This window comes from Mus pahari, chromosome 15 (assembly GCF_900095145.1).
Source record: "Mus pahari chromosome 15, PAHARI_EIJ_v1.1, whole genome shotgun sequence".
Lineage (NCBI taxonomy): Eukaryota > Metazoa > Chordata > Mammalia > Rodentia > Muridae > Mus > Mus pahari.
In genome coordinates, this window is record NC_034604.1 from 6654087 (window position 1) to 6674116 (window position 20030).

Consider the following 20030-nt stretch of genomic DNA (forward strand, 5'->3'; position numbering starts at 1 on the left):
AAAAAAAAAAAAAAAACTGGTTAAGTTTCTAAAGAGAATAAAAACGAAATCCCTCCAATTTCAGGGGCCACAGGTCATCAGTATAAGCTTACTCAACTATGGCTGGGGAAAGAGGCCACATGTCATCTTTGACAATCCAGAGTGCGGGAGAGAATGAGATGACCGAACATTCTCTGCCCGGGAAGAGTTGGGGACGGTGAAAAAATGATTCATTTCCCTGTGGATAATGTCAAAATTAGATGGAGATAATCCATTAAAATACTTTTAAAGTATCCATGCATAAAACGAGAAATGAATAGAACCTAAAATTGATTACACATCAGTGTGTTGTCTTATTTGTTAGTCATCAGAATTCATAGTGCCAAGGTTTGAAAATGATTGTTTCTCAGGGCATGCAACAGAATGGGTTTTGTATCTTTGCAAATCCTCCTTGAAAGAGACCATCACTAGAGTACAGGAGAACAGAGCTAGAGCTCTAGACAAAACACATAGCACCTAGCATCCCACAGTTCATTTAAACCCACCATACTCCAGCTAGCAAGTAAGCACTTACGTCTTACAGTGGTCCCAAGCCACAGCCCATACTAACCACACACCATTGCAAACTTCCCTTTTACTTCTCTCTGGTCTCAATTTTGTCTTCTCTGATTGTCTAAATTCTAACTGTAATTCTCATTAATATAGGTCCTGACCAGATACCTCTCAGGGAAGAATTTGAGCAGATCATGCTGAATGCTATGCAGGAATTTTCTGTGAGAGAGCGAGCCCTGCCTTTGGGTACTCCGTGTGCACCCATGTCACCAGCACAGCTCCCCTGGCTTGCTAGATTAGCTGCCAGTGTGTCTCAGGACCTGGTTCACGTGATTGTGACCCAGAACTCTCTAGCAGAAGGCATTTCAGAAACGCTGAGGCTTCTCAGTGAAATGAAACACTATCAGAGGCTGCCAGATTACGTCGTGGCAATTTGTGCCTCAAAAATCAGAGGAAATGAATTTTGTGTGGTGGTATTAGGTGAGTGGGTTGGGGGCTTTGTTTATTTGATTTATCACTTGTTTAATGCATTCATTCTGTCATCTGTATTTGAAAAATAGCAATTGGTATTTTCAGCATCCACAGAATTACTCTCTGATTAATGACTGGGGTTTGGGTTTCTCTCCCAGTTTTAACTTTCCTTTCTTCCTGAAGTCAAAGCCCTCAGTGTGGCTGGTGCCCCTGGCACCTGGTTCTGGAGACACTCTTTTAAAGCAGATACTCTCATCACTTGTAACTTCTGTCCTTAAAAGTTTTTATAAGTGTTGGGGCTGGAAAGGTGGCTCTGCAGTTAAAAGCATTAGCTGCTCTTGCAGAAGCCCTGGGTTTAATTCCCAGCATCCACATGGCAGCTCATAGCTGTCTATAACTCCAGTCCTGAGGGATCCAACACCCTATTCCGATTTTAATGATACCAAGTGCGTTGTGATACATAAATATATGCACGCACGCACACACACACACACACACACACACACACACACACTACACATAGGAATAAAAGCAAGTTAATTGTAAAAGGTTTTTCAAGTCTTAACCATTCTGTCATGTGACAAAGCACCTGTGTAAGTCAGTTATATTTCCCAGGAACTCTCCACACTGAAGCGCCTACTTTACCATACCTAGGAAACCTTCAGAGAGTAGAGCAACGACTAAATGTGCTCTGTGCTAACTCTCATAGGGCCAGCACTCAGACTTTCATTTCTCCTCTCTTCACTGAATGGCTCTCATTGCTTCCTACCAAAAAGATCAAATCTCAACATTACTCACCAACGTGCACTGGCCAAACTGTTTTCCCACCACTATATCAGGACTTTAGAAAGCTTTTCTTGGCTGTGATCATTAATATTTTTAATTCTAAAAGTAATTCTGAGTAAGTTTTTAAGGCAAGTACTTATAACAACCATGTAAATACACCGTTACATTTTCTATGGACTTCTCTTGCCTTTAAATACCTGCATGTCTATGTTTTTACAGTTACAAACATAAAATATGCTATTTTCCCCTCAATCACCTGGCATCATGTTATGAAGATTTTGTTGTTGTTGCTACTGCTGCTGCTATAGACAATCTTCAAATTGATGTTTCGTATGCACATCTTTCAACATGCCATGACCTTCTTAATCAAGTCCCTGTAGTTTTAGACTTCTGTGGTCTCTGTGTCCATCATAATTAGTGTTGCAGCAAGCATTAGTTCCAGTGATGAGTTACAGCTTTGTTCTCTGTCCTTCAGGTCAGCATCAGTCCCGGGCCCTGGCAGAGAGCATGCTTACCACAAGTGAGTTTTTGAAAGAAATTAGTTATGAGCTCATCACAGGAAAGGTCAGCTTCCTGGCATCACATTTCAAAACAACATCATTAGGTGAGTGGTGGTGAGACCGGGCCACCCTGCCAGCCCTAGTGTGTGATTGGATTTAGATCTTAGCCTGTCAGGAAGGTGGGGCTTAAGTTTTCTGGTAGAACTTTCCTTGCAGTGGTTTAATCCTTACTCCTGGTGACTAACACCACAGGAAGCTTGTGCGGTCTAGAGGAAGACACAAGGATACTAGGATTAAAGCCTCAGCTCAACTGTAACTTTGTTGCTTGGGCTATTTTCTCTTTCTCTCCCTGGATCTAAGTTTTTTTCCTATGTCAGATAGAACCAGAGCAGTACATTCTGCCTGCTATTGTACATAAAGCCAGCCAAAAGGGGGACACTGGTGGAAGTGTGTTGGTTGTAAACATGCACCTACAAGGGTATATATCATCTAGAAAAGCTCTTACCATACAAATGCCACAACAGAAGTGGCCATGTAGGAATTCTGACATCACTCTGGGTCGATTTAAAGCTTGTGATGAGAACCCAGCCCAGCTGCGTCAATTGGATAGTGATGATAACCGCTCAGCGCGCTGCTCACTACAGTCTTCTTAAATTTACCTTCTTTTGGTATAGGGGATGACCTGGACAAGCTGCTTGAAAAAATGCAACAAAGAAGAGGAGACAGTGTGGTCACTCCTTTCAATGGTGACCTTAATGAGTGTGTGTCCCCTCAGGAGGCTGCTGCTATGATTCCCACACCACACCTGGGTAAAGTGGCCTGAGGCTGAGGGACAGATATTGTAGAAGCTTAAAAAACAAGAACCCTTGGGGGTTTTTAAGAACCCTCAAGGCATAGACTACAGCAGGCTTTTCATTGTTTTCTGACTGGTAAATTGAGTTCTGATTGACAGTATTTTGCTGTGCAACCCTCTCCTTAGAAAGAGCCCTTTCCCTGAAAGACTCTTGTTTAGTTGCATTTGGTAATATCTTTTAGCCTCAGGAAGTTCCTCTTTTGCCAGGAGTGATTTTAGGAATCCTCAGTTTTATTTTATTTTATTGTGTGTGTGTGTGTGTGTGTGTGTGTGTGTGTGTGTGTGTGTGTGTGTGTGTGTTGAGACAGGGTTTTATTAGCCCAGACTGGCTTCAAACGCATTTTGTAGCTGAGTCTAGTCTTGAACTCTTGATCCTCTAACCTCCACCTCCAAACTTCTGGGATGACAGGCACCACTGGCTGGGCCCCCGGTGTTCTTTCCTGAGTCGTTCGCAGAGAATTGCCATGCTTGCGGGGAGCTTCAGAGAACTTCATGAGGCATCTAGACTGCAGCTGTGCAGGACTGTGTCTCTCATCTTTTCCCTTACTTGTAAAATTTCAGGCCCATAGAATAGGAGGCCTTCCAGGCAACAGAAAAATGTTACCTACACATCATCTGCCCTGCAAGTCAGAGCCCCATGGTGGCCAGGGGAGAGGAAGCAGATCTTACCTCCTTGTCCAACAAATGTGAATATGGTCCACAAAGTGTCTTGACTTCTAGGCTGTATCTGGAAATGTAGCAGTCATTCATTCAGACATTCTAAAATGAGTTTATAGGAACTGTTTTGAATTGTTAATAAGTTTAGAATTTGCTCAGCAGGTAAAGGTTGCTGGCAGCCCAAGCCAGGGACCTGAGTTAGATCCTAGAACCTGCATAAAAGTGCAAGGAGAGAGCCAACTGCTTTGACCTCCACACATGTAATCACACACACCACTGCATTACTCATACATGTGTAAAAATAAGAATTAGTTAATCAAATACTTCTTAATTCTCAGAGTACATATTGCTCTCTAAGTACATCCTTGGTTCCCTATTTAAGAAAGGTTATTTGAAGCAGGGTGGTGGTAGCACACACATCTTTCATCCTGGCAGCAAGTTCGAGGCCAGCCTGGTCTATAGAGTAAGTTCCAGGACAGCCAGGGCTACATAGAGAAACCCTGAAACCCTGCCTTGAAAAACCAAAAACCAGCCAAACAAACAAAATGTTGCTTGAAGGAACTGGAGAAAAAGCTCAGGAGTTAAGGGCCCCAGCTGATTTTCAGAGAACCAGGGTTTCATTTCAGAACCCACAACCATCTATGACTCCCGTCCAGAGGATCCAGGGGACCCAGGGGGATCCAGTGCCTCCTTTGGCCTCTGAGGGAACCAGACATGTATATGCTACCAAAACTCTAGACACATTTTTCAAAAATAATATTTTTTTAGTTTAAAAAGAAATGTCAGCAGGCATGGTGGTGCATACCTTTAATCCCAGCACTCCCTGACAGAGGCAGGCTGACCTTTGTGAGTTCAAAGCCAGCCTGGTTTACATAGTGAATTCCAGGACAGCCAGGGCTACACAGTGAGACACGGTCTCAAAAGATCCAAATGAATAAATAAGTAAAATAAAAATAAATGTTGCTTGAAACCAGCAAGATGGCTCCATGGGTAAAAACAGCTACCACCAAATCTGATGGCTTGAGTTCAAACCCCAGGGCTCACTCACATGGTAGAAAGAGATAGCCAATTCCTGCACGCTCTTATCACCTCCACATGTGTGCTATGGCACACAGGCACATGCACACACATACACCAACACTAAAAGTTATAATAAAAAAATTTACAAAAGAAACCTGTTGTTTTATATTTCATTAAACCTCAGAGTTTGCTAAGTTGGATTATACATACAAATCTATATATACATTTAGTTCCAGTCAGCCTACGAACTGAGGAACTAATAACTTATTTATGTTGGAAGACAGGTTTGTTTCATTGGTAGATTTTTTTATTTTTATTTTTTACTTATGTGTATGTGTGCGTTTGTGTGAGTGCTGGGTATGTTCAGGTGCCCACGAGGATCAGAAGACCATGTTGGATCCTCCAAGGTTGTAGACATGGGTGCTACAAATCAAATCCTGTTTTTCTGTGGAAGCAATGTTTTCTCTCAACTGCTGAGACATCTCTTCAACCTCTCAATTGTAGTCCATGTGGGGGGAATAGGGGAAAGTTGCCTAGGGGCTGGAGAGATGGCTCAATGGTTAAGAGCACTGGCTGCTCTTCCAGAGGACCCCAGTTCAATTCCCAGCAACTACATGGTTACTTACAAGTGTCTATAGCACCAGTTCCAGGGGATCTGGTGTGTTCTTCTGTCCTTCTTGGGCACTAGGCATGCAGATGGTACACAAGCATACATGCAAGTGAAACACTCATGAATAATTTTTAAAAACTTTCAGCCGGGCGTGGTGGCGCACGCCTTTAATCCCAGCACTTGGGAGGCAGAGACAGGTGGATTTCTTAGTTCGAGGCCAGCCTGGTCTACAAAGTGAGTTCCAGGACAGCCAGGGCTATACAGAGAAACCCTGTCTTGAAAAACCAAAAAAAAAAAAAAAACATAACTGTAATTTTTTTAAAAAAAACTTTCAAATTATTTGCACTAGCATTAGTTTTTCTTTTCTGACCCTGTAAATCAAACTCAAGCCTTACATACACATCTAGAGGTGTGCCCTGCTGCTAAGCTGCTCTCCTTACATACACATCTAGAGGTGTGCCCCGCTGCTAAGCTGCTCTCCCAGCTCTGCTGTTTAAACTCATAGCATCGAGCTCTGCAGTCAGTTCTTTCTGCCGTCAAGAAGCCCTCTGTGTCCAGAGTAGCTAGGGTACTGTAAGTACTGGATGCCTCACTTACACCTCAGTTTAGACAATTTTCATTAGCACTAGTTAATTAAGCCCTTGAGATTGTGTTTCAGTCAAACTGCCAACATATGTCCCTGATAGAATGCAACCCTTTTAAGAGGTGTGGCAGCTGCCTGCCCAGGGGTTTTGTTGTCTGTGGGGAGAGGGGGTGTACACAGGGATTGATGGCTTGGTGAGAACTTGTAAGAAAGGATTACTGACATGCATAGAGTATCTGGACAGTGTCTGGCAGTACATCACCTACTAAGAGACCAGCTGCCTGTGTCACAGGGCAGGTAGGTCTCTTTGGGTAGTCCTGGTGTGAGCACCGGTAATGACTACATGTCCTAGGCCTGCCAGGTCACAAATGCTGGCAGAGCCAAGCCAAATAGGAAGAAAAGTGAAGGTTGTGTCTCTAGCCTGTGTTGTCTAGTCATAGAGATGGAATTTCAGGTCATGTTGCAGCTGACTTGCTTATGAAGAAGAAATGTTTACTGTGGTTTCATCCAGAAAAGCTCAAAGGAATCCTATAGAATTATAGCTATGGCGTTGACTCCCTCCCTAGACGGGCCTGGGCAATGCTGAGAGGCCTAAAGGGTTGACTGTCCCCTTTCTGCTGCTGAGTCCTGGTCCAGCTGTGACATCGTAGTCTGTTTCCACTATTAGCAAAAGTGTTGTAAGACAATCCCAAAGTTTTTAAGTCATTTGCTTGTAAAACTGTCCTAGCCCATTCTTGAGCATATCTTCTCAGTCAGATTTTAGGGGGAAAATAGGCAAATCCATAAAGCCCAGTATCAAAGGAGAATAGCAAGTTGGAGTTCGTGGTTGGGAAACATTGATTTGCCCTTGTGTTTTATGTCTCCAAATGGATTCATAGCACTTGCTGAAGAACTAAATTAATATTGTTCTTATAACTTTCTTTAATTTTAGATGTAGATAATGAAACCTTCCAAATTTATCAACCACAGCTCACTGTTGCCAGAAGACTCTTATCCCAGGTGTGTGCGATCGCAGACAGTGGCAGCCAGAGCCTGGACCTCGGCCACTTTAGCAAAGTGGACTTCATCATCATCGTCCCAAGGTCAGAGGTTCTGGTCCAGCAAACTCTCCAGCGTGTTCGACAATCAGGTGAGAGTGAGCCTTTCTAGGAGCTTCCCTTGATCCCTTCCTCTCGCCTAGTCCAAACATTTAAAAGACATTTTAAAAACGTCTTTCAGTAGTAAAAAAAATCACAAGAGCGTTTGAATGAACATTTAATTTATCTGTAAGCTTTCTCCTAGACCTTTTCCCGTTAGAGACCAAGACTAAAATTGATTTGTGTGTTTGTGGAGGCTGTAAATCCGTGGTGTCACAGGTGGGACTGCAGTCTGGTCATTCACTGTTTAGGGAAGTCCAGCCTGTCCGGGATGCTGGGTCAGAACCTCTTGAATTCTTCCTAGGTTGGGGCAGGTCAGTTCTCAGAGTTCTCAGACACTTAGCAGGTTGCCAGAACATTTTCAACACAGACGCCACCTTCCACTTTATCAGCAAGAAGCCAAGTTAAAATTATCTCCAAAAACATAGAGACCAAATTCAAATACATTTCCCTCTAGAAGACAGAAATGGTAGAAAGATTTTACAAGTCTGTGGTAAATATAATCTCTTCATGAAATAAAATTTGCTTAGAGTATATAAAAAGCTATAGAGTTTAGAAAATTGGGACAGCTAAGCAAATGCTGGTTTTCATGTAAACCGGGTTTTTATTGTTTCTTTTGTTTGTTCGGTTGGTTGGTTGGTTGGTTGGTTGGTTGGTTCTTTGAAACAGGGTTTCTCTGTGTGGTTCTGGCTGTCCTGACAATTGTTTTGTAGACCAGGCAGGCCTTGAACTCAGAGATCTGTCTGCCTCTGCCTCCCAAGTGCTGGGATTAAAGGTGTGCGCCACCACTGCCTGGCATAAACCAGATTTTAAAAGAAAAATTTAGAGCTGAAGAGGTGGCTCAGTGGTTAAGAGCACCAACTGTTCTTCTGAAAGTCCTGAGTTCAAATCCCAGCAACCACATGGTGGTTCACAACCATTTGTAATGAGATCTGATGCCCTCTTCTGGTGCATCTGAAGACAGCTACAGTGTACTTAGATATAATAATAAATAGATCTTTTTAAAAAAAGAGAGAGAGAGAAATTTAAGTATCAGATTCCCTCTGGTTATCTTATCTGGGGGAAAGACACAGGTTTTAGATGGAAGCTGGATCTTTTTGTCACATTAAAGAATTATATTTGAAAAGAGAAAATTTAATAAATTCAAATTTCTAAGAATGTAGCTTTATGGATTCCACACCTATAAACAGTGTCTATCAAACTTTGTAGAGACTTGCAGGAAGTCCCTCAGTAGTCAGGGGCACCCCCAGACTGTATTTCATCCAAGCTCCTGAATGCTGCTGGTCAGAGGGCCACACTCTGAGCGGCATGGCTGTGTATGAACTCTGCCCACATGTGTTCACCTATCTGGCTGTGACTGACTCATGGGAAGTGCTCTTCACAGCCTCAGGAGGCCTCAGAGTAATCTGCCTCTAAGTCTCTGAATGTCACACTAGGCAGTGACCTTTGGAAATGAGCAGGAAGTGGGCAGAGGCGTTCCCTGAGGCTCACAGAGGCCAGCGGGAACGCAAGGCTCCCTCAGCTGTGTCCTCTTTCTTCCCCTCCACCGTGGGTGACAGACGGGTGGGCTTGCATAGAGCCAAGTCAGCTGACCTATTCCTGCCTGCGGATTTTCTTTTCCATACCCGGAGGGAATGCCTTCTTTTGTAGGCGGTTCACCTACACCGTCTGGCGTTTGCAGCCTCCCTCGGTCTGTGATCTGATATCCCAAGTCGTGCTTCAGCAAACACGTCATAGCACCTGTTCAGAGCCAGCTTCCTGTGCAGAGCCTTTTCCTGGAATAACCTCTCAGTGACTTGCACTTTCCCTGTCTGTGCAGGGCTACCCATCCTCCTCTCTGAGCTCAAGGGGTTTGTTTTTGGTTTTTCCTTTTTTATTTCATATTTTAAGATTGCCATTACTCACTAAAATCTGACCAGTTAGATAGGTTTATAATGGGGGTGGGGTCAGTGTTATAGGCAGATTTGGAAAAACTCATGGCAAATTACTTTTGTGTAGTTGCTGTTGTTTAGTTTTTTTGTTTAGTTTTTTTTGTTTGTTTTGTTTTTGTTTTTTTTTTTTTTTTTTGAGACAGGGTTTCTCTCTGTAGTCCTGGCCTCCCTGAAATTCATGCTGGCCTGAAACTCAGAGAATTGTTTACCTCTGCCTCCCAATCACTGGAGTTAAAGGCATGTGCCACCCAGTAGCAAATTACAATTTTGATATTATTCACTCCTAGCTTTGGCACAAAAACTTACTTAAAAATTTTTATTTCATTATATTTGAAAACATAAAATTTAATAAATTCAAAGTTCTAAAATTTTAGCTTGTGGTTTCTACATCCATAGACAGTGTCTGTCAAGCTTTATATAGACTTCCAGAAAATCTTTTAAAATGCAGATAAAATGGGGGCTGGTGAGATGGCTCAGCGGGTAAGAGTACCCCGACTGCTCTTACAAAGGTGCAGAGTTCAAATCCCAGCAACCACATGGTGGCTCACAACCATCCTTAACAAGATCTGACTCCCTCTTCTGGAGTGTCTGAAGACAGCTACAGTGTACTTACATATAATAAATAAATAAGATTTATATCTTTAAAAAATGCAGATAAAATTATTATAGTAATAATTACTTTTATATACCTAATAGCATTCTTTTTTAATTATAAGAAAAATATGATTGTGGTATGTAGAGTGTGTGCACATGTGTGCATGCGTGTGTTTTGAATGTAACATGGAGCATATGTAGAAGTCAAAGAACAACTTTGGGAAGTCAGTTTTCTCTTGCCACTGTAAGATCTAGGTATCAAACTCAGGGTACCAAGCAGTTTTACCATCTGAGTCATCGTTCTGGCCCTATGATATTATTCTGAAAAATGAAAGTAACAAAATGGAAACATTTGTACACAGAGGTTAAGGTTTAGCAGGGTACACAGCCTGCTTGAGACTCTGGGTTCAATTCCCACAAAATTAACCATTTGTAATCTCACACTCGAGGTTACCACTATAACAATGCTGTTGTTAGCACCTACTTACTGCCTAGTGTTGTGCCTCCTTCCTTCCTGTATGTGTCCTTGCTATTGATGTGCAGCGTACCTAGGAAAAGCTTTTTTAAGTAACATTCTTAACAAGTGCACAGTATTTCTTATTATAACTATGCTAAAATGTGCCATCATATTTAAGTACCCTCATATTTTTTGGAACACATACTAGTTAATAGGAAATATGTGTGTGTGTGTGTGTGTGTGTGTGTGTGTGTATACATATAATCATGTGTGTATGTATATGTGTGTATAAAAACTTTCTAAGAGTAAGAAATTACTTATTAAAACACCATGTAACTATCATAACCATTAAAGAAAAAGTTCCCCAGAAATCGTCGGACCCAGTTTCCTCCCATTCCACCGTGAAAATGAAGAGATGAACTTGCCTGGGGCCGCAGAAGGCAACCCTCAGAGAAAACCTGCTTTTCATTTTTGAATGCCTAAAGCCTCATGGGGCCTCTCAGGTCTGGCACCAAGCAAGGTGTGTAACTCGTGTCTGAATGGAGGGAGGAAGAACTGATGTCCATCATTGTCCTCCTGATTCCATCTGCCTAGTTCTGGAAAGAGAACATTTCAGCAGCCAGCCCTCTGGAAAGAGTGCCAGACAGGAAGAATGGTCAGGACACTCAGGAAGGGCGTGTCCTTCACAGTTCGGGTGTGGCTGAAAACAGAAGGAAATTGTTGCAGACCCACACTGGGTGAAGCAAGTGGTCTCTTGACTGGCATTCTGATTAAGGAAAGAGGAGATGAAGGAAGAAGGACAGAGAGAGAGAAGGAAAAAAGAAAACAATGCAAAAGAGAAAAGAAATGGGTTAAGACTTCAGGTTCTCCCAGTAATCAGAAATTCTGACAATTGAGGAAACTCCATGTTCTGTCAGTCCAGGACAGCCAGGGCTACACAGAGAAACCCTGTCTCAAAAAAAAAAAAAAAAAAAAAAAACCCAAGCCATTCTAAACTCAAGGTGGATGGGTCAATACCAGTGACTGTGTGCATAGCTGGGGCTCCCTGGTTTGTGCAGGTGACCTGTCCAGCAGATGGGAGCGGGTGTAGTGGCAGCCTCGATGGAAGTTTTAAACTGATAAGGTCAATGACTCTAATGCAGGGATTGCACACACACATGGTTATGAAGAAGCTGGAGCTGTTAGTTGATGACAAGTAGATCATCTGGTTGAAAGAGGCACAAAGCTTTCAGGAATAGATCCCAATGTGGGGACTAACCCAAGTGGTAGAACAAAGATTTTCATTTCTAAAACATACCTTCTCAGTCCTATCAACTTTTCTTTCCTTCACTGATTACTTAAAACTTTATCAGGATACACACACACACACACACACACACACACACACATATATATATGGTTACAAGTATCTCAGAGACCAAAAGTCTTGGAAAGCAACTCTGACCCAGAAAGAAGACACACACTGGAGATTCCCCTGTTCAAACAGAAATTGACATGCCTACTCATCTCTAAGTGTGTGACTTACCTAGACAGTACCGTACGTTGGGAACCTTCAGTTCCTTGTAGGCCCTTCTCTGCAGCCACCCGCCAAGCAGCACACCCTTGTCCCTGCTAGATGCTGGAGCCCAAATGCAATGGAGCCCAAATGCAGACTACAAATTCCTTTGCCACATAATTAAAGTGCTGACTGCTCTAAGTGAAGGGTTCATCTTTCCAGTTATCTCCATAATCAAGTATTTCATTGGGGGGGGGGGGTTTTTTTGTTTGTTGGGTTTTTTTTTTTTTTTTTTTTTTTTTTTTTTTTTTTTGAGACATGGTTTCTCTGTGTATCCTTGGCTGTACTGGAACTCACTCTGTAGACCAGGCTGGCCTCGAACTCAGAGATCCGCCTGCCTCTGCCTCCCAAGTGCTGGGATTAAAGGCCGGGCCACCACTGCCCAGCCAATTATTTCGTTTTATGGTGAGAAAGGTCTCTTCATTTTCTGCCCTCACTTGCAAAGTCCGTTTCACTCAATGGGGTCTCTGGCCTCACCCTTCTTTCCTTGCAAATGCTGTAGCCGTAATAGTTAAAATTTAGAATTCCTCTTGAAAACTCAAATTAGGACATTGGAAACACATTTGAGAAATTACCATTAGTTGAGAGTAGAGGCCTTGAGTGTACAAGCAGACAAGACTGTAGTCAGATGCCATTTGTGTATCTAGAATGCTGTTCTTCTTCAGGTCATGGGCTCTCTCCCCTGCAACCCAAACATCCCTGTAGTGCATGCTTTCATAGACTCTCCAACTCAGATTAAATAATTCTCCTCAGTGAGAGGACAGAAGGGAGGCAGGGTAGGGCCACCCAGACAAAAGGGACTACAGATTCAATGGACTCTGAAAGCAAATAACAAGATTTTAGCCAACTTTTACAGTTTGGGTTTTACTTGTTTGTTTTCATTTGTTTTCCCTAAAAAGAGGTAAAAGAATTATGTGCTGGCTAGTTTCCTGTCAACATGACACCAGCTAGAGTAATTTGGGAAAGAGGAAATCTCAATTGAGATAATTCCCCACTAGATTGGCCTGTTGTGCATTTTCTTGATTAGTAATCTCCAAGACAAGGCTCCTCCAGAACTAGAGGTTCTTAACTCAGTGGTTAAGACCACTGGCTGCTCAGACTAAGGACCCCAGGATTCACTTCCCACTACCCACATGGTGGCTCAAGTTCCAAGAGAGCCAGCGCCCTCTTCTTGTCTCCACAGGCACAGCATTCACATGCATACAGCCACATACAGGTATACATACATACAAATAAAAATCAAATTTGAAAAAAAAATGTAGGATCGTGCCCTAATCCCAGCACTCGGCAAGCAAAGGCAGGCAGACTTCTGTGAGTTCCAGGCCAGCTGGGGAAAATCTTGAATTAAGATTAGTTTTATTTTTTCATTTTCTGGTACTTTCATAAAATAAAATAAAATAATAAAATAAATTTCATAAAATAAAATAAAAAGTTTTCCACCTTTGCCTCCTGTTTCACTTAAGACTGTTATTATACTTTGTCGATGATAACTGCATGTAGTTGTTAACTGGTTGGTGTCATTTTTGTTAAAAGGGTAAAGTTAAATCAGTATAACTCATAAAAAATCTCTTCATTTCAAAGGAGGGTGGGTTGTGAACAGCAGCTTTGCACACCTAGATGTTTGTATGTCAAACTTAGTTATAGACAGAGCTACTGAACCATACTAAAGTCACACGATGTCTGACTTCTTGAGAATATGGTAATCATGGGTAATTGTGTTTGTTTTATACATTGCGGGCCTCCCATGCTCTGTGTGTATGTGTATCCCTGTATGAAAATGTTTTCAGTGGGGTCTGACAATGTAATTCAGTGGAAGAGTACTTGCCTGGCATCTGTAAAGCCCTGGATATGTGTTTTCCTTTTCTATGCTAAATTTGGAAAAATTAGATTTTTATGTTATATTAATTTATTCAATATCTGCAAACCAAAGCTTAGTTTTTGTTTTTGTTTTTGTTTTTTTTCTTATCAGCCTAAGGTAGACATTAGCACTTTACCCACAAAAGGGAGTTAAATAAAATGGGTCTTAAGTATTCAACAGCATTTACTCCAAGAAGCAGAGCATTCCTGGGTCTGTGCTCTAAGGGGGTGTGGTGGTGCAGGCCTCTAAGCCTTCACTGTCTAATCCTGGGAGGCCGTGTGGGCTCCTGAAACCCTGTCTCAAAACACAAAAGCAGCAGAAATGTATTTCCTGTTCTTTATATCAGGCTGTGAGACATGGAATGGAATGCTCCAGCGAAAGGGAAGTCTGGCACTTCCTCCTCTAAACTCAGCAGAATATGAGAAAGAATAAAAGGTTTTCTCTTTAAAACTCTGTGTGGTTAGTGCCTAGTATTGGTCAACACTGAACTCTGTGTGTGTGTGTGTGTGTGTGTGTGTGTGTGTTACACAAAAATGTGTAAAAAGAGCAACTTTTTTCCTCTTGGCAGGTGTCCTTGTAGACCTGGGCCTGGAGGAAAGCGGGCTGGCTCATCAGAGGGCAGAGAGATATGTTGTTCGCCTGGACAATGAGATCCAAAGCAAGTTCGAAGTTTTCATGAGGAGGGTGAAGCAGAACCCATACACACTGTTTGTGCTGGTTCATGACAACGCCCATGTGGAGCTAACGAGGTGATTGCCTCAGTGGGAGCAGATCTAGCATTTCTTCCTCGGCAGTAACTGTTACCTAAGGAACCCTTTAGTCATGGTGTGAAGGCGCTGAAATCTCACAGTCCGTGTCTTCCCATGGGTAACTTATTCCCAGTCATTCCTTGCCCCTGAAACTCTGCTGTCCAATTTATGTTGGTTTTCATTTTTTGTCATTATTGATTTATTTTATTCATGTACATTCATGTAGCACTCATGCATATGTAGATGTCGGAGGACACCTATGGGAATCAGTTCTCTCTTCCACCATGTGAGCTCCTGAGACTGAACACACACACACACACACACACACACACACACACAAGAAAATGAAAATAGAATAGGATAAAATATGCATGATAACCTGGCATATCCAAACTGAACAGAACTGTGACAACTTTAATGATGTGACTTTCTGACTCCCAGGCCCCATCTCAACCGTCTTCCTATCCCTCCTCCCAGGCTGAGGTGGGGCTGAGGAAGCTGTGGATACAGGCCATGGCAGGGCTAGAAGCTTTCAACTGCATGACTGAGGTCACACTCAGAATAGCTTAGGAACAAATTGAAAAGCCAGGAAGGGAAGAGTCCCCAACATCTGTCTGGAAGGGGTAATATAAAAATAAGAATATAAATAAGAACATAATTTCTTTTTGTCTTTCGAATTGTATGTTTTATGAGACAAAAATCTCATTATATAGCCCAAGGTGGCCTTGAACTCTTAATCTTGGCTGCCCCAGATTCTCCTATACTTCCTTATTACAGATGTGTACCACCACACCCAACCCCAAATCACATTCTGATTGGATCTGTCCCTCTCGGATAAAATAGGTCTGGTGTCACCGCCACGCTGCCCTGCCTCTGCATCCAGGCGACTGGGTGAGGAAGCAAGCTCTGACATGACTTTTCCTGTTTCCACAGCGTGATTTCAGGCTCTCTGTCACATGGTGAGCCAACCCACGGCTTGGCTGATCGAGTTATTAATTGCAGAGAAGTTCTAGAAGCTTTCAACCTGCTGGTGCTCCAGGTGAGCTCCTTCCCATACACCCTGCAGACCCAGCAGTCTCGAATCAGCTCCAGCAACGAGGTCCACTGGATACAACTGGATGCGATGGTGAGTCTTCCTGCAGCCATCTGCAGTTCCCCCGGGAAGCAGAGCCTGGAAATAAACCTGGCCATGGCCTGGCAAAGCCCAGCACACACACCAAGACATACTCAACACAATGCTTCATTTTTCATCTGATCACAGTTTTTTGAAATGGGATCTTGCTATTTTGCCCTTTCTGATCCTAACAGCATCGCCTGATTCTTCTGAGGGCTGGGATTAAGGACACTATGCCTTCATGTGCTAATTGCAATTACTATGACACTGACACTGGTGAATGGTGAGCTACAGCAAGTTCATTGGGCGGCTACTCTTTAGGAATGTATGCATGCTGTAGATAAGGAACTAACCATACTATATAGATTTTAGTATCCAGATGTAATGTTGTATCCCTGTATCCCAGGGAGACTGCCAGTTCAGGGTCAGCCTGGCTTATAAAAAGAGTATTGCCCTATTTCCAAATAAATGAACGAGTAATATTACACCAGATCATCACTGATACCCTGAACTGCCTGTGTGACTTTAAATGATTAATTTCAAAGTGCTAGTGAAATTTCAGTTCCTGTGGGTGCTAGCCCATCCACGGAGCCCTTGCTGAGCAGGTATGAGGCTCCCAATTCAATCCTTGTACTGAAGAAGAAAAAGTAAGATTAACTTTACCCGAGGCCTGGATGTCTTGTTTTCTTGGGTAGACTTAGAGTATGATCTGTGTCCCTGATACTTACCCTCCCCTTCCAACAACTAGAGTTTCATTTTGGTGGGTTCTTTATCTTCTGGTAGAAACCAGAGCAAAACCATCATCAGCAGGACTGTCTGCTAAGGGTAGTCTTCTCAACACTGTGTCTATCAGATGGTTCTTTATGGTTTGGGTTCTAAATGGTTTTTTGGTTGGTTGGTTGTTTTTTGTTTGGTTTTGTCTGGTTTGGTTTGGTTTGGTTTGGTTTTTCGAGACAGGGTTTCTCTGTGTAGCCCTGGATGTCCTGGAACTCACTCTGTAGACCAGGCTGGCCTCGAACTCAGAAATCTGCCTGCCTCTGCCTCCCGAGTGCTGGGATTAAAGGCATGCGCCACCACGCCCGGCTTTCTAAATGTTTTTTTTAAAGATCTATTTTATGTATGTGAGTACACTGTCTTCAGACACACCAGAAGAGGGCATTGGATCCCATTACAGATAGTTGTGAGCCACCATGTCATTGCTGGGAACTGAACTCAGGACCTCTGGAAGAGCAGTCACTGCTTAGCTGCTGAGCCATCTCTCCAGCCCCATGGTTTTGGTTCTAGTTCCTAATATCTAACAATATTTTCTACAGCCTGTAAGCTGTGTGGTAAATATATTATCAAAGAAATAAGTTTCATAAAAATGATCGACCTTAGCCAGTGTATTGTGGATCTCTTGTGTAGAGATATTAAAAGCTCTGGGTACTTAAAAATAAGTGTGTTTCAGTCAGAAAGTACAGACATGTCTTATACATGAATAACTACTTATGAGCCCTGTACATTTCACACTGCTGTAACGCTGGGACCTTGCCTTCAGCGGTGCCCTCTGTGAAAACTCTCCCACTGTGACCACATCACACCGAGACCACTCCAAGTTGTGGCTTTGCTATGGTTTTGGTGCCAACTACATCCAATCACTGACTTGTCAAGCTCTGCTACCACCCTCCCCCTGACAAGAATGTGGCCTCATTGTACACCCAGTGGGATTGCCAGTTGAACAGATACAAGGGAAAAGTATCTTGAACCTAGTGGTACCATGTGGTCCTGGGGATCCTGCAGTGTCACTGGAGGGTAGCTCTGGGGAGGGCTGGACGTCAGCACTCTCATGACGTCATCCTCGCAGTTCACAGAAAGCAACACAAAGTCAGTGCAGCTGTCTACCAAGGAATGAACGGAGTGCACGTAGACAATGGAATATTGTTGCACACAAGCATGAATGCAAGTCTGCCATTTGCAGTGGATGAGACAAGAGAACACTGTACAGAGTGAGATCAGCGGGCACGGAAAATCAAACACTGCATGTTCTCACTTACATCTGGGAGCCGAAAAGAGCATCTTAAAGAAACAGATTGTAGGGCAGTGGTTAGCAGGACCTAACAGATGGAGGTTGGGAAGGACACAGAGAGGGTGACTAATAGGCACACAGTGCAGTTAGACAAGAAGAAGAACTTCCCCTGTTCTGTAGTGCAACAAGAGAACCATGATTGAAAAGAATTAATTGACTATTTCAGAACACCTAAGAAAATATTGAACGTTCTCAACACAAAGAGATAACTATGCCAACTGCTCTCACAGTATCAGTGTACATTATATACATTATGTACCTGAATGCCACAAGTATGTATAATTACTGTACATCAATTAAAGATAAAAATACTTTTTAAAATATATATTTTTTTTACTTTAACAAAACAGTTCTCCAGTATGTATCCCCTTGCTATGACATTTGGCCACAGGGAAACTCACTCCTGCAATGGAGAGAAAGGCTTGTTTCTCTCCATTATTATTATTATTATTTTGTGATAAGAAATGGGTCTTATGTGATTGTCCTTGAGTCATCCCTGTGGTTATGGTGAATACTTTAGGTGTAATTATGGCACTGGGGCCATGTTTTCAAAGGAGTAGTTAGATCTCTAGTGATGCCCATACTCGTGATTCCGGGAGTTTGTTAAAGGCAGCCAGGGAGAGAGAGTTGTAATTATACTTTAGAAATAAAAGGTTAAAAACTCAATCTACAGAGATGCTCAAGAGGTGGCAGAGCTTGATGCACAGGCCTAACAACCTGGGTTTGAGCCCTGGGGCCCACAGAAAGGTAAAAGGAGAGGCATTTTTGTTTTGACCTCCACGTGGCCCCTGGCATGTGCTAACAACACCCCATGCACAGCCGACTCACAGAACAATAAGATCATCTTTAAAATGTAAGTTTTAAAAGATGATCCTTGTTACAGAGACAAAGTTCGGAGCTAAGACGGAAGGAAAGACCATCCAGAGACTGCCCCACCCAGGGTTCTATCCCATATACACCAAACCCAGACACTATTGCATATGCCAGAAAGATTTTGCTGACAGGACCCTGCCATAGCTCTCTCTTGTGAGGCTATGCCAATGCCTGGAAAATACAGAAGTGGATGCCCACAGCCATCTATTGGATGGATCACAGGGCCCCTAATGAAGAAGCTAGAGAAAGTATCCAAGGAGCTAAAGGGGTCTGAAACCCTATAGGAGGAACAACGATATGAACTAACCAGTACCCCCCAGAGCTGTGTCTCTAGTTGCATATATAGCAGAGGATGGCCTAGTCGGCTGTCAATGGGAGGAGAGGCCCTTGGTATTGCGAAGATCATATGCCCCAGTACAGGGGAACACCAGGGCCAGGAAGTGGGAGTGGGTGGGTTGGAGAGCAGGGCAGGGGCAGAGTATAGAGGGCTTTGGGGATAGCATTTGAAATGTAAATGAAGAAAATATCTAATTTAAAAATGATCCTTATAATCAGACATGACAGGCATATGCTATCATCCCAACTACTTGGGGAGCTGAGGCAGGAGGATTATTTGAGCCCAGACTCCACCTTAAAAAATAATTTGCTGTGTTGTTTTTAGAGACAGGCTTTTTCTTTATAGTTCTAGCTGTCCTGGAATTTGTTCTGTAAGCCAGGCTAAGTTTGAACTCAGAAATCTGCCTGGTTTTTGCCTCCAAAGTGCTGGAATTAAAGGCATGGCCACGGCATGGCTAATAATAATAATAATAATAATAATAATAATAATAATAATAATTTTAAAATAAGTCATCCTTGGGAAACTTAGGTCAACAGAGAGGAAGGAAAATGTACTCCATCACATTCAGTCCACCCAGCAACATGTAGGAATCTTCACCATCCACTTCCTTTGGCTGTTCCGACACAGGGAGAGAAATTAAAGTACTTTAATTCAAAAACCATTGTCAGCACTTGTAGGCCTGTGTACACCTTTCATAGAACACCCAAAGGGCTAACAGCTGCACGGAAGCACAGAGCACATACTGGGACTGAGCTCAGGTGACTCAGTGCTGAGAACCTCTGTGTGCTGAGCTACCATCTCAGCCCTGATTCTGTTCTCCCCAAACAAAGCAGCACGCGGGTTGAGGAGACATGAAGAACTAAGCACACACAGCACAGTCCTTCTGTAGAGGAAGAACTAAGCACACACAGCACAGTCCTTCTGTAGAGGAAGAACTAAGCACACACAGCACAGTCCTTCTGCAGAGGAAGAACTAAGCACACACAGCACAGTCCTTCTGCAGAGGAAGAGCTAAGCACACACAGCACAGTCCTTCTGCAGAGGAAGAACTAAGCACACACAGCACAGTCCTTCTGCAGAGGAAGAGCTAAGCACACACAGCGCAGTCCTTCTGCAGAGGAAGAGCTAAGCACACACAGCACAGTCCTTCTGCAGAGGAAGAGCTAAGCACACACAGCGCAGTCCTTCTGCAGAGGAAGAACTAAGCACACACAGCGCAGTCCTTCTGTAGAGGAAGAGCTAAGCACACACAGCGCAGTCCTTCTGCAGAGGAAGAACTAAGCACACACAGCACAGTCCTTCTGCAGAGGAAGAACTAAGCACACACAGCACAGTCCTTCTGCAGAGGAA

At 43.0% G+C, this 20030-nt stretch overlaps 1 protein-coding gene across 4 annotated transcripts in view; it reads left to right on the forward strand.

Moving 5' to 3' along the window:
* Positions 1-20030, forward strand: part of Greb1l (GREB1 like retinoic acid receptor coactivator) — a 225988-nt gene that overhangs the window by 171720 nt on the left and 34238 nt on the right. For 3 of the 4 annotated variants that reach the window (XM_029546956.1, XM_029546955.1, XM_021214850.2), the window contains 6 exons: positions 685-1011; positions 2264-2392; positions 2963-3097; positions 6943-7140; positions 14111-14291; positions 15225-15417. In XM_029546956.1, the coding sequence (XP_029402816.1) occupies positions 685-1011; positions 2264-2392; positions 2963-3097; positions 6943-7140; positions 14111-14291; positions 15225-15417 (1163 nt within the window). The remainder of the gene's footprint in view (positions 1-684; positions 1012-2263; positions 2393-2962; positions 3098-6942; positions 7141-14110; positions 14292-15224; positions 15418-20030) is intronic. The other variant, XM_029546958.1, reaches the window with a different exon arrangement.